The 13,911-nt window shown below is 42.7% G+C and overlaps 1 protein-coding gene across 1 annotated transcript in view; it reads right to left on the bottom strand.

The window, feature by feature from the left end:
- The window catches only part of frem2b (FRAS1 related extracellular matrix 2b), a gene marked incomplete at both ends in the record, with an annotated part of 81,347 nt that overhangs the window by 11,683 nt on the left and 55,753 nt on the right, over positions 1-13,911 (bottom strand). Inside the window, 5 exons of the mRNA XM_080731393.1 lie at positions 366-563; positions 1,028-1,237; positions 2,375-2,524; positions 12,821-13,072; positions 13,647-13,772. Of these exons, the coding sequence (XP_080587519.1) occupies positions 366-563; positions 1,028-1,237; positions 2,375-2,524; positions 12,821-13,072; positions 13,647-13,772 (936 nt within the window). The remainder of the gene's footprint in view (positions 1-365; positions 564-1,027; positions 1,238-2,374; positions 2,525-12,820; positions 13,073-13,646; positions 13,773-13,911) is intronic.

Here is a 13,911-nt window from a genome sequence, read left to right as displayed (position 1 = left end):
CTTTGCTGAAAATAGCAGATCTACAAGCTCATAGCAGATCTACAAGCTTGTAGATTGGCTATTTTTGGCTAAAGTTCTCAGAATATGGATGCTAGGGTTCAAGTGGTTAATATAAAAAAGGAGAACAAAAAAAGTTTCTATCACACAAAGATTTGGAGGACCCCCTGTAGTAACTCTGAAGACCCCCTAGTGGTCCCGGACCCCGTGTTGAAGACCTCTGGATCAGGGGAAAGAAAAGACACAGCAAATGTTCTGGCTGGCCGGGACTAAACCCAGGGACATGCTGTAGATTAGAAGACATTTTACACCCATATGTGCTATATGGGACTATTGACTATTGAGACAAAGAGATTTGGGCCCAGTACCTGGCAGGAAGGTGATTATGGAGGCTTCTGTGTTGGGTCTCTCAACAAAGTCCATCATGACCTGGGCAGTTCCCTGTCTGCTGTAGCAGCGCACGGTTGACTTGTAACTTACATCTCCGCTACGGTACACGACAGCTGAAATCTGTCCTGAACTCTCCTCTCCCATGTACATACCATCCTGGAACTGCACCTTTGGCACTAGAAAAAGAACAGAACCAGCTCAGTCATATCAACACATGCACTGATCAGTTGATGTTAGGGATGGGACGATGTCATATCACGATTATTGTGACAAAAGAAATCGTGATTTACGATATTATCGCGATAATCAAAACCATTATCCTTGGGCGGAACATTTGCCATAAAATAGCAGTAGATCGGCTATTTTTTGGCAAAGACATTTGCTAGATAGTGAAAAAAAAAGACTGTATCAAGTACGTATATAAGTACCTTTTTCTAGGGGGTTTAAGTGGTACAGGATATGCAGCTCAGCAAACAAAAGGTGAATTGAACCCATGCATGACGGAGGACGATATCACGATACATGAAATCGCCACGATGCGATTATCGTGAGTGTTTTTATCACAATTTACGATAATATCGCTTATTGTCCCATCCCTATAGTTGATGTAAGCAGATATTTGTATTAGCTGTCCACTCACAGTCTGAGACTGAGTCATTGATGAGGATGGTAGCCTTGCTCGGCTCCCCCAGGATACCGTTCATGGGCATTCTGAGAACTAGCTCAAACTTCTCTGGTCCCTCCAACACTGGCTGGCCCAGGTCATCCAGGATGGTCACACGGAATGTCTGCATGGTGACACCTGGGGCAAAGTCCAGGTTCCGACTGATCCCCACATAATCCAGACCAGCTGCAACACAATAATGGGTCAACAGTCAAGCATGTTTGAAAGAGCTGGATGTATATGAGAGTCTATGTACAGTACATAATATGGGCTAACTACAGTACTTTGGCCTATCATGTTACTTTATAATTCATGTGTGACTGTCAGACAGTGATCAAGATTAAAGGAAATACCCTACGTGTTGATGAAATTACATTTTGTCGTACATGTCCCTTTCTACTATACTGCATGAGATTAGATTCTATAGTTATTTAACTTAATTAGGATGCAGGACGGAAGCATGTAAGCTATGACAAATGGTGAGGACCGCCTGTGGTCGGGGAATATTAAAGAAGCGGTAGGGAAGATGTCAGGAGTTCGACTTCAGACCGATAGGCCGAATCTTTAGCCTGCATGTGGGACAATCAGCGTGCATACCTACGGTTCTGCCTTCACTCAAACCACCTTTATCCCTAGAGCTCATAACATTGTATTTCCAATACTTCCACCCCTCACCCCTCACCCCTCAAAGAATGTTTACATTCCCCGGGTCATGTAACCATCCCACAAATCCAGCATTAACGACTCCTCGGGCTCTTGAGCTCGCAAAACAACGTGGGTCAGAGTGACGACTTAAGTCTATTGTTTTCCGTGGTTTACATTTTTTGTAAGCTCTGACTACAGAAGCTGTCAGAGAAGGAAGGGGGTTGTATGGGGAGTTTTGGGTCCCCATCCTCAGACCACTGATCAGTGATATACTTTTGTTAAAAAAGGGCAAAATCTTGAAATCAATTTGAAAAACATTCTAAACTTACTAAAGTTTAAAATAACGCTTAAAATGTATTCAATGTATTATGAAACACACATAACTGAACTTTATTTCATTTAAACACTTCAGCTCTACTCAAAGATTTTCAAAAACAGTTTCAACGTGACATAATTTCGTTGTTGTTGTGACTTTGTAGATCAGCTAATTTGTCATTTTTCACCTATAATGGCAAGCCCAAATTATGGACGCAGGTTGAAATGGGTTACATGTTGGGACACATCGGCTTCATAATTGCTGATACAAATGTTGTCTACTCTAAAAAGGTCAAAATAACAGCCGATATATCAGCCAAACCGATATATATCTGTCAGGCTCTAGTACAGAGAGACACCTACCCTCGGCAGAGACGGGATCTGTCTTCCTGGAGCGCACAGTGACAGTCCCTGCTTTGGAAAGATCCGTCCCCGTCCTCCAGACCTGCACCTCCACCAAGCCATCACTTTCATCCACATGGTAGTCTGTGTTGCCAAAGTAGAAGACCGGAGCTGGGGAGGGGAGAGGACAGGTGGGTGTGTGGGTATTTTTTTAAAAGTTGTGAAAATGTGTGCAATCTTTGAATACCGGTATGTGTACTTTTTAAGTGAACATTTTTAACTAAAATTTTGCTTCTGGGGGGTCCCTGGAAGAACTAAATATTTTTAGATGGGGGTCCGTGGCCAAATACATATCATTTTGGGGGACCTTCACATGAAAATATTTGAGCACCACAGACATAGCAAAAAAACCTTAGAAGGATTTGAAATATTTAGACTCCGCACAAATTTACACGATTTTTAAAAAATAGCAGATCTACAAGCTTGCAGCGCGGCACTCGGTGCCGCGCTGTGAGCTTGTATATCTGCTATTTTTCAATAGTTAAAGCACAAAATGTGAGTGGATCATTGTACCCAGGGCCCAGAATTTGGGCACACAGGAAGATGTGATGCATAATCATCTTCCGGCAGTCTGCTTCGCCACGTGATGCCCTGATGTAATCACTGAACGTGAATTTGTCACAGCTAGCATTTTCCTAGCGATTACCCTTGATTACAGGACTAAATGAGCAGGCAGTCAACACTGTAATTCCAGCACATAAATAATGCTTTCAAACTTCCTGGCGTGAATCATTCGGATGGGGGGGGGGGGGGGGGGTTGGCTGTTCTATCCGTATTAAACGACCAAAAGGGACCTGAAGGCAGAGTGTTGTGTTCTACTGGGGGCAGGGGCGTCACAAGGGGGGGAAACATGGGACTGAGTTACTAGGGCCCAAGGTGGAGGGGCCTTAATTGTTTTATACTTTAGCTATTGAAAAATAGCAGATATACAAGCTTGTAGATCTGCTATTTTTGAAAAGTTGTGAAATTGTGTGCAAATCTTTGAATATGTGTACTTTTTAAGTGAACATTTTTAACTAAAATTTTGCTTCTGGGGGGTCCATGGGAGAACTAAATATTTTGAGATGGGGGTCCGTGGCCAAATACATATCATTTTGGGGGTCCTTCACATGAAAATCTTTGAGCACCACTGACATAGAAACATAGGTTTTTCAAAAAAGAAGGATTTGAAATATTTAGACTCCGCACAAATTTTCACGATTTACAGATCTACAAGCTCGCAGCACGCTGTGAGCTTGTATATCTGCTATTTTTCAATAGTTAAAGCACAAAATGTGAGTGAATCATTGAACCCAGGGCCCAGAATGTGGTGCGACACCCCTGCTGGAGGAGCCTGGTGTAGTTGGTCTGAGAGGCAGACAGGAGGCCTGACAGGAGGGCTGGGGGATGTGGAGCTTGATGTGCCAGTCCGGGCCTGCCTTACTGCAATTAGTGCTACTATGAGCCCAGATTCCACTGCAGTCAAACTCCCCCACTGTTATTCTCTTTTACCTCCAATATCCATTTCGTCTCGACAATGTACAGCAGGCCATGCTGGCTGTGAAAAGTCCTGGCCCTCAGCATATGCTCCCATTATGGTCAGCAAAAACAGTAACACAGCTTTTCTTTTCTTTCTTTTTTTTCCTTCAAAATAAAGACTACTAATGGAGTAGCTTGATTCCACCAATTTGGACCAATAGGGCAAAAGGGAGATATCATACACTGCACAGTTGAAATGTTTTGGCCATGAAAAAGTCACAAAGGGAATAAAAAAGAAAAAAAAAAAAAAGAAGAAGAAACAGATCAAACCATTGTGGCCTATCGTTGTTATGAATTCCAGGCATCCAGTGTACTACGAGACACTAAAGAATTGCCAGTAGAATGCACCTTTAGAGAGATACTGTGGACCGTACACAGAATAAATGAATGACGTGATTGGCGAAGGCCATGGGCAGAGATGTGGTTTCCATGACAATGGAACATACTGTAGCACCTACAGATCAGTTCTGTAGCTCTGTTTCGCATCGAACAGTGCGTGAGACTATGTCCAAACTAATACAATTACATTTTGAAATGGCTTTTTAAAACAAAAAGACCTCCATTCACCGTTTCAGAAATTATCTCTGCCTATACTTACACACCTGAAAATGCCTGACCATACATGTCCACTGGGCAGGTCAAGGTACAACAAGATTTAAGAGGAACTTCAATCTCCATGAAGGCTTGACTAGAGAGGAGTGAATAATAGAGTTTCTGGGGAAATGTGCATTGTGCACCTTAAAAGGACGTCACACAGAGATGCAGAAAGTTGGGACTGATGAACTTGGTGGGGGGAAGTGAACACCATTATTGGCCATTAAATGCTTTGATGACTGCCAATGCTTTGATACTGTAGCAGTATCAGAAACAATAAAGGACAACAGGCATGGCTGCATAATAAACTGAATGTAAAAATGTAAATGTTGCAGAGCAACCACCTTGTTTGAGGGAGAGCAAGTGCATTCTCCAGTGCCGCAGATTAGGAATCATTGCCGCGGCTGTTGTCGGCAATTCCGGCAATGCTGCCGCTGCCGGAGAATGCACTCGCTCCTTCTGCCTTGTTTGTGCATGCAGGTAGTCAGTCGGGGATTACGTTCTTGTGGAAACTATTCTTGTAATGAATTTGTTATTAAAAGTATATTTTATCAAAGCATGAATATGCTCCAGCTATGATCATTTTCAAAGGTCTCAGTCTCAGCCTGTTCAGACTAAAATGCAGTCCCAGAGTTATCAAATAAACATGTGGTCTCAGGGTTTGAAAACATTGGAGTAGTACAAACACTACACTAGGTGAAAATGTGGCAAAAACTACAAAACATTTTAGTGTAATGAATGTACTGTAGAGATAAGAACAAAAAAGTGATTGTGTGGCTAAGCAATGTAAATGCATTCAACAAATCCAAATCTACTTTAACTCCAGAGACGATATTTTATCTGCCCACAGAAAGATGAGAGTGAAATATAAGCGATTGAAAAAAAGTAAATATATTTTTTGTGAAAAGAGGGTGGCCAACAGTGCTGCCATATATGATTACTTATCTGACATCTCAAAACAAAAGACTTGGTTAGTCTGAAATGTGACAGCATCCCCTTCAGTAATCCGAGTCTCAAATGATATTGGACTCAAAGGCACATGTTGATGCACTCTACAATGAAACGAGCATTTCTATATTTTGCAAGAGGAGACATGCTCTAAAAGGGAAAACAATCTTTTTAGGCAAAGCCTTGGGATTTGCGGCTCTGAAAGTAGCGATCAGCATGGTGTGAAATAATATTACCCCCCAAGTGCAGGCAAAGGGCAAACTCTCTTATGTTTTAATCTGCACTGAGAACAAGCCAAAGACAAAAGAATACTGCAAGAGGCGTGCAGCTGCCAGCATTTCTCCCCACAGACAAGCCAAACAAAGCTGGTTTTGACTGCCTTCACTGGGTCTCCATGCCGTAATCAGATCTGCTAGCCTCAGGTTGGCAGCCAAGAGCTCAGGCCTTGTTGCATTGGCCCGGTAATCAGATAAGGCTTCTGCAGCACACAAACAGTGGCCTTCAAAGAGCCACGGCCCATTAACTGAAAGGTAAACCACTGGCTCTTGGGTTCTTCCAGCACAGCCACGACCAAACCTCTGCAAACCCAGTCTGTCTATAGGGTTACCAGGAAAGGTGGTTGATGCAAGCAGATTAACTACATTCAGACCTGGTAATTATGTTAACTTTCTATATCCAGAACAAACAACTAGGTACCAATCATAATGATTAAAGGTACAAGCCATATGAATGGGCAATAGACATTCTTTATGCACATACACCATGCATTTGCAGTAGGTACAGTAAGTACTTATAAATTCCATAATAGCGAAAGAAGAGGGTTCATAGGAATCATGGTCTTTATACAGTTGCCGATGTGTTAATATAACACGCAGAGGTACAGAGAGACAGAGGCATCCCTAAGGGGACGGTTATACTGGCTGCTTGATCACACTTGAACTTTGCATGCCTTTCCCACAGCGCTAAGTGATTTCTAATGGGGAGATTCAACAGAGCCCCAGTAGCTGCTCAGTCCACTGCATGCCAAACAAATCTTACCTCTGCAGCAGAAGTGCACTGTGACGACTAAATACTGAAAAGAAAGTTGTCTCTGAGGGCACTTTTCATCAGAGAGAGAGAGAGATCAAACTCCATTGAATTTATTTAGTTTTTTGTCGCATTCCTAAGACAATAATTTGAGGAGACTCTTTGTGTCTCCATAGGGAACAAAGCACACTCTTTGTGTCTCCATAGGGAACCTCTGCTGGTCATCAAAATGTTGGCTTAGGAATGTGACAAAAACTAAAAAATATCCTTGAATTCAAGTCTAATGGGGTGAGTAATCAATAGGAAAAAAAGTAATTTTTGGATGAACTACTCCTTTAATCCGCGACTTAAGATTCTGAAAGGAATGACATGATAACGTGGATACAAATCAACAGCTCCTCTGCTTAATGTTTTCTTAACACATCTGTTCTTATCAGAATAAAGTGGAATCCAGGTGAGGCATAATGACAGGGTTTGCGGGCGCCTCCTCGCAGCAGCCTCATCCAGAGTACATAGACTGGACCTGCCCCACTTTAAAACCCACTAATAATCATACCTTTAGAACCAGAGCCAAATTTACAGGCAACTGACACAAGACCATAAATACATGAGTCTAATCCTGCTGTACAAGCATTCTCATGTTTTACAGCCAGAGCCACCAAAACCTCCTCCGGATGCCCAGGCAATTCGGTCTATATTAAACAGCAATTACCTCTGCATGAAAGGACAAGTTTTCCTGTGCTCATCGCTTTCAAGGTGAATAGTATACTGTAAATATAAGGATGTGGACATTTTTCTGTAGCCTCTCCACCCATGGGAAAACAGCAGGCATTCTGCGGACAGCTGTCTGTACATGGAGTATAGAAAGGTGTAGAAAGGTGCGAAGCCTAAATTATATTTTGCCGTATGACTGTGTTTCTCACCGGGAAAAACAAAACAAAACATGGTTTTCATCCTGACAATGCCTGAGGCAAAGACAACATGACTGCAACATAAGACAGGAATAAACATGACCACAGACTGTTAGCATTGTCTCTCAGGTTAAAAAATTGGCGTGTTGTTTATTGTGTGGTGATAAATTGTGAACGATAGTTCTTTAAATAGTCGGTTTGGCATGCCAGGAGTTCACTCAGTGGAGATAAGAGATTAATTTATATGTATATGCAGAATCAATTTATTTTTCACTGAAAACCCACAAATATCTGTCTGTCCGCAGGTTTGCGCAGGACACTCAGAATCTCTGTGGGTTTGGGTGGTATAGGCACCTGCTTCCCTGATCGGCCAAACCGACCCATCAGCTTCACTGATTGTCTTCACCAATATAAGTGGACATATAGTATGAGATGTGTGTGTGTGTGTGTGTGTGTGTGTGTGTGTGTGTGTGTGTGTGTGTGTGTGTGTGTGTGTGTGTGTGTGTGTGTGTGTGTGTGTGTGTGTGTGTGTGTGTGTGTGTTCATGCGTGCTCGTGTGTGCCTTTAGTACTAGGTTCATCGGCCTCATTTCATCAATTCACCCTTGGATGAGGTCATGGCTGCTGGTTTGACAACATGCTTGATGAGATGATTACCGCAGTCCAATTTGTGGGTCACAGTTTCTTGGCCTTGGAGAACCTCAGAGACCTCAGAACAGAGCCTATCCGGGGGCACGCTGACACAGACAGACCTGTCACTGATTTATTGATCGATTGTCGGTGAGAAGAACACATAAAAATGGCACAATAGCACTTCTCGACGGCATCACCAAGGATGAAAACACAATAAAGCCTAAGGGCTCATTTCCATTGTGGTCGTCTGTACATACACACTAACAACTAAGAATCTTCCTTTCATACTGCACAGTCAGACACGCATCCGCTTACAGGTAGTAGATTGAGGTCCCACTCACAGAGATAAAAACAAAGTATCAAATGGGGGTCCATAGTCTAATAATACATATCAAACTGGGAGAAATTAAAAAGGTTGAGAATCACTGCTGCCAGTCAATGCCGTCCGTCTAAACGACATATACTGTATTATCTTAGCCATGCGCACGGGCAAGGAACCAGAATTACATACTTATATTTTTTACCAAGGAGTGGATAGTGGTAAAGCATTTATTACAGCCCTCTTCCTCTCCAAAACAGGAGACTACCCTCAGAGATATGTACTATTTACTACACCGGCAGCTGTACTCAGACCATTTCATTATCACCTGCATTGGTGAGATCTGGATAGCATCCCTGACACCATCCGTTTTTCACGTTCCATTTATTCGTTGGATGCTGGCATCCTAAACACCTACAACACCTGATCAAAACTAAACTTGGGAGGCGCCACCGTGCTCACACCGGGTGTCTGTGTCTGTGTGTTTGCTGAGAGACAGTCGATCTGGTTTCAGGTCCTTGCGCCGTTCTAACAGGAATCAGCCCAGTTGTCAGGCGCTATAGCTTCAGGCAATGCCCCCCCTCCCCGTGCCCGAATTCCTGACACAAGACTGAATCAGGATGTGAAAATGAGATAACAACATAAAGGTACGTGCAAGCAGGTTTCCACAACAGAGGGCCGTATCCTCCCCCAAATGTTCATTCTATATAAAGTCACCCTTGTGTGCTGTGTGCCCTCCGACAACTGATAGGCATAAGAAGATTTTCATTCTCCCTCAGCCAGCCTAACGAAGCCCGAGGCAAAGACAACATGACTGCAACATAAGACAGGAATAAACCTGACCAGACTGTTAGCATTGTCTCTCAGCCTAAGTAAAAATTGGCGTGTTGTTTTTTGTGTGGTGATAAATTGTGAACAATAGTTTATATGTATATGCAGAATCAATTTATTTTTCAATCTGCAAAAACGTGCATTAATTGGATTAGTCAGACATGTCATTATTTATAACAGCTTAGATAAGCAAAGTGCCTGTCACTCTATAGAGTGGAGCCAATTATTCTGTAACACTGTTTGTGTCCCCATGGTAAAATGGTCTGTGATTATCTACACTGCTTTGCAGTAACAATGAAATTGGTCTAGACATAAAGACTCCTGCATTCTCTGTAAACTATTGACCTTTTCCCTTTGTTCTGAGACCGCTTCCACTCCAATCTTGTGGCGTGTTTATCTCGTATCTAAATGTGTTTCCAAATATCTATGGCCTGTCATTTTCCAAGACTCCCAAATATCCTTGACCCTCAACTTCAGTGAGACTTGAGTGGGGAGGTCATATAAAAAAGATCCGATCAATAGATCCACCGGACAAATACCGTCAGAGCCTGTCTATCTAGACTTTGACAGTGTTTGGAAAGTCAATAGCTACACTGGTAAAACACGTCCTGCTGATCTTAACACTTTACTTGGACATAAAACAGCGGCATTCTGCCTACAGAACTGTGCAGTGGGGTGCTGGGGGGTCCCATTAAAAACCTGTTTGTCTCAGCAGCTGTCTTGGCAGTCTAGAGTCAATGCCCAGGAGTAGTGAGGGTCAAAGGGTCCTAAGCACAGTCTCACATTACACAGACAGGACACTGCTACAGTAGGTAAGTATTCCAAACACGTAACCTCCCTCCTTCTTGAAGCAGGTCAAACAAATCCACTTGAAGTTTGTCTGCCTAGAGTCCCAGGGGAGAAGGGGGGGAAAGGAACCTGCTACCACACAGTCTGAGAACTGCTGCTCAGCTACCTTTACCCACTTAAACATTACTTTATACTTTGTCATATGACGGTGTTGCACCACGAAAATAGCCATTCTGCGTCCATCACAGCATGACAATGGTTTGCAAATGGTGGACAAGGAAATGTTACTCTTACATTACCTATAGTGCATAAGCCTTCTTATAACATCTATGAATATTATTGAAACAGAAAAAAAAATTGCAGCAGTAATGAACTGCTGGAACCAACATACTGGTACTTACCATACAGTATATAACAACAAGAGAAACCACGATTCTGGTATCGCAGATCTGAAATAAATCAGTGCACAGCTAATTGACTTTATTACTCCGTTTGAAAAATGCCTCTTGTGCTTCATGACCTTGCTAAAAACATTATTTATTAAATGGTGGATTAGAAATTGCATCGGCTTAATTATCTCGCTTCAAACAAGAGTTGTGATCCAAGGAAAAAGGAGCAATTACGCCAAATCCTTCAGCCGCACTGTTGCCTGCCCACAATCAGTGGGTGTGCTCTCCCAGATAGCAGGGCGATAAGGCAGTGCAGTGAGGTGCTGGGCAACAAAGAGGCGTCAGGGAGATATGGAGACTATCAGGCCTCCAGTCTCAGCCTGCAGATATGAGATAAGCGTTTCCCCTCCAGCAAAGAGTGCAGATATACCCACCCACTCTACCTCTACTCTCTCTCTCTCTCTCTCTTTTCACACGCACACACGCGCACACACACGCACACACACACAAACACGCACTTGTAGTGTGTCCACTGTCCACACACACACAAATAAAAGGGGGCGTGTAGTGATGTTTCGATGTGCTGTTGTTTCGAGCGGCCAGTAGTCCGAATCGCCGGTGAAGAGTTAACCTGCCGTCGTGTGTGAACGCTAACCTGCCGACGGCACTTGGTTTTTATCCTGTATCCTGATGGGTTCTCTCTCCTGATTGGATACAATTGTTATCCCAAACTGAAAATGTATTTTATGTTTACTAAAGAGCTGAAGAGCATAGAAGCAGTGGTGCAATGGTGATTCAATGTTTGGGGGGTCGCGAACGTCGCTCAACACCTACTATACAGGTCTATTGGTATGAACTGTTGCGACAAAAGAAGGCTAGAAACACAACCACCCTAAGGACTACAAACCATGGATTGACATCTAGACCTAATGCACATACAGTATGAAACAGCTTTAACAGATTTAAAGCTGATACCTTTAAATGCATTTTGAGGAAAATAATGCTGCTATTTGTACCCTGTATATATACCAGTAAGACTCCCTAATCGGGAGATAAGCGACCGTTGGTCGCTTATCTCCACAAATATAACCGACGAATCTCACTAAGTCTGACCTCACAAGCCCCATATTTGGACACGAACAACATATAACTCCATATATAGAGACATAGCTGCTGACATCAGTATGACATCACACTGCTGACATCAGTATGACATCACACCGTACACAAATGACCCTTATATAAGACCGGCATTATCTACCGACAGATTAGATGCAAGCAGGATCTCGACTCTGACACAACTCATCGGCTCATAAGCTGGTTCTCCCTCCATATATGGAGATAACCGACGAATCTCACTAAGTCTGACCTCACAAGCCCCATATATTTGGACACGAACAACATATAACTCCATATATAGAGACATAGCTGCTGACATCAGTATGACATCACACTGCTGACATCAGTATGACATCACACCGTACACAAACAAAGGTGTGACGTGTGACCAACTGTTTACCATAGCAACCATGTTTTTTACCTTAGCAACCAACTGTTTACCCTAGCAACCAACTGTTTACCACAGCAACCATGTTTTTTTTACCCTAGCAACCAACTGTTTACCCTAGCAACCAATTGTTTACAATAGCAACCATGTTTTCTTACCCTAGCAACCAACTGTTTACCCTAGCAACCAACTGTTTACCATAGCAACCATGTTTTTTACCTTAGCAACCAACTGGTTACCATAGCAACCACTGTTTTAGACCACTGTTTCTTGCCGGTCTTATATAAGGGTCATTTGTGTACGATGTGATGTCATACTGGTGTCAGCAGTGTGATGTCATACTGATGCGGAGATATGAGCAGGGCAAAGGTGTGACGTGTGACCGACGGACGGACGGACGGACGGCCGGTGGAGGTTTTGATACTAAACTGCGCCCTAACGGTCGCAATAAAATGTCACAATGCGACATAGCTCTGTCTTTACACAATGCTGTACCCCCTCCAACAGTATATGTTCCCCATTTTCAACAGTTTTTATTGTATTTGTGATACTTGCTTTTGGCAATGTAAACGTAAGTTTTCTCATTCTCAATAAAGCTCCGGCGCACGACCCAAGACTACGGCAACACTGCATAGAAGACCCCTGTTAAAATACTCGCAATGATTGATATCATAACATAGAACAATTTAATACATTGTAACAAAGAAATATCACTTAAACCACATTTTATACTCAAGAACTGACTGTGTAGTGTAGTAATAATGTTAAGTCAACTTTATACTGTATTTTAGATTATATGGTTATCACATGTTTTACTAGTGTTACCACTTATTCTGTACTACTTCTCTACAGTTACGCGTGCTGCTATGACAACTGAATTTCCCTCGGGATCAATACAATATTTCACCTTAGCTACTGTATGCTGGGTGAAAGGCCATCTTACCGTCATCCATGTCAGGCACAATTACAACTTTGGCAGCAGGGTATTCCTGACCCAAGCGGCCACCGATTGGCATGCTGAGAGAGACATTGAAGCTCTCCTCGTCTTCATACAGCGAGTCGTCGATGATCACGATGCGGCAGGACTTCTCCACCTCGCCCTTATCAAAGCGCAGGATGCTGTGGTGGTCGTCAGGCCTGGAGATATAGTCAGAGTAGGACAGCACCGTGGTGGGGATGGTGCCTGTGGCTGACACTGGGTGGACACAAAGCACAGGGTCAGTTAGAGCCCGACCAATGCCGGATTTGTGGTATATAGTTACTGTACACTGCAATACTGTACTCTAAGTCAGTGGTTTTCAACCCTTTTCATATCAGGGTCCATTATTTATTCAGCATTTGAGCCACGGACCACCATTTGTTGAGATTTAGCCTCTCAGACCCAAAACTTAAGAATATTTTGTGATGGTTGGAAAAGATTTTGTCCATGATTTCATGCTGGTACTGATGTGGTACCATAGGAGAGGTAACAGGCAAATGTTGATCAAAATAACATTTCTTCTACATTCTGTAATTGTGTAGACTTCTAGTAAATTAAGTAATGCAGATGTTAAACAATAATTTAACTCTTGTAAGCGTAAAATGCATTTACACTGTCAAGACTTAAAGATTAATAATGGTCCATTTGGTTATCAACTCTCCATCATTTAGCTGGGGACCACTGGTTGAGAACCAAGTAAGTTGTCAATGGGCTAAACATGGCAGTTCTTTAATGACAATAATGAAGCCAAACTATTCCAGGTAGTATCTCAGAACTGTCCCTTGTGTACCTTGCTGGGTTGAGCAGAGGACCATGAGCTCCTGGCTAACATCTCCACTCCTGCGTACAGGGATCAGAAGTTCACCGATATCCTCCTCTATGTTGTAGACAGCCGATGGGATGAACACGGTTGATTCTATATAGGATCAAAAGGAAAATAAAAATAAATCAAATGATCACTCTTACATTATTCATACACACTAACACGCTTGAGTAGAGTCTTGAATATTTCTTTTTGATTTTTATGTGGGGACTAGGTCAAGGGAGTGTGTGAG

The sequence above is a fragment of the Nannobrachium achirus genome (genome assembly GCF_963921795.1).
Source record: "Nannobrachium achirus genome assembly, chromosome: 8".
In the NCBI taxonomy this organism is placed as follows: domain Eukaryota; kingdom Metazoa; phylum Chordata; class Actinopteri; order Myctophiformes; family Myctophidae; genus Nannobrachium; species Nannobrachium achirus.
This window is presented reverse-complemented; position numbering and strand designations above follow the sequence as displayed.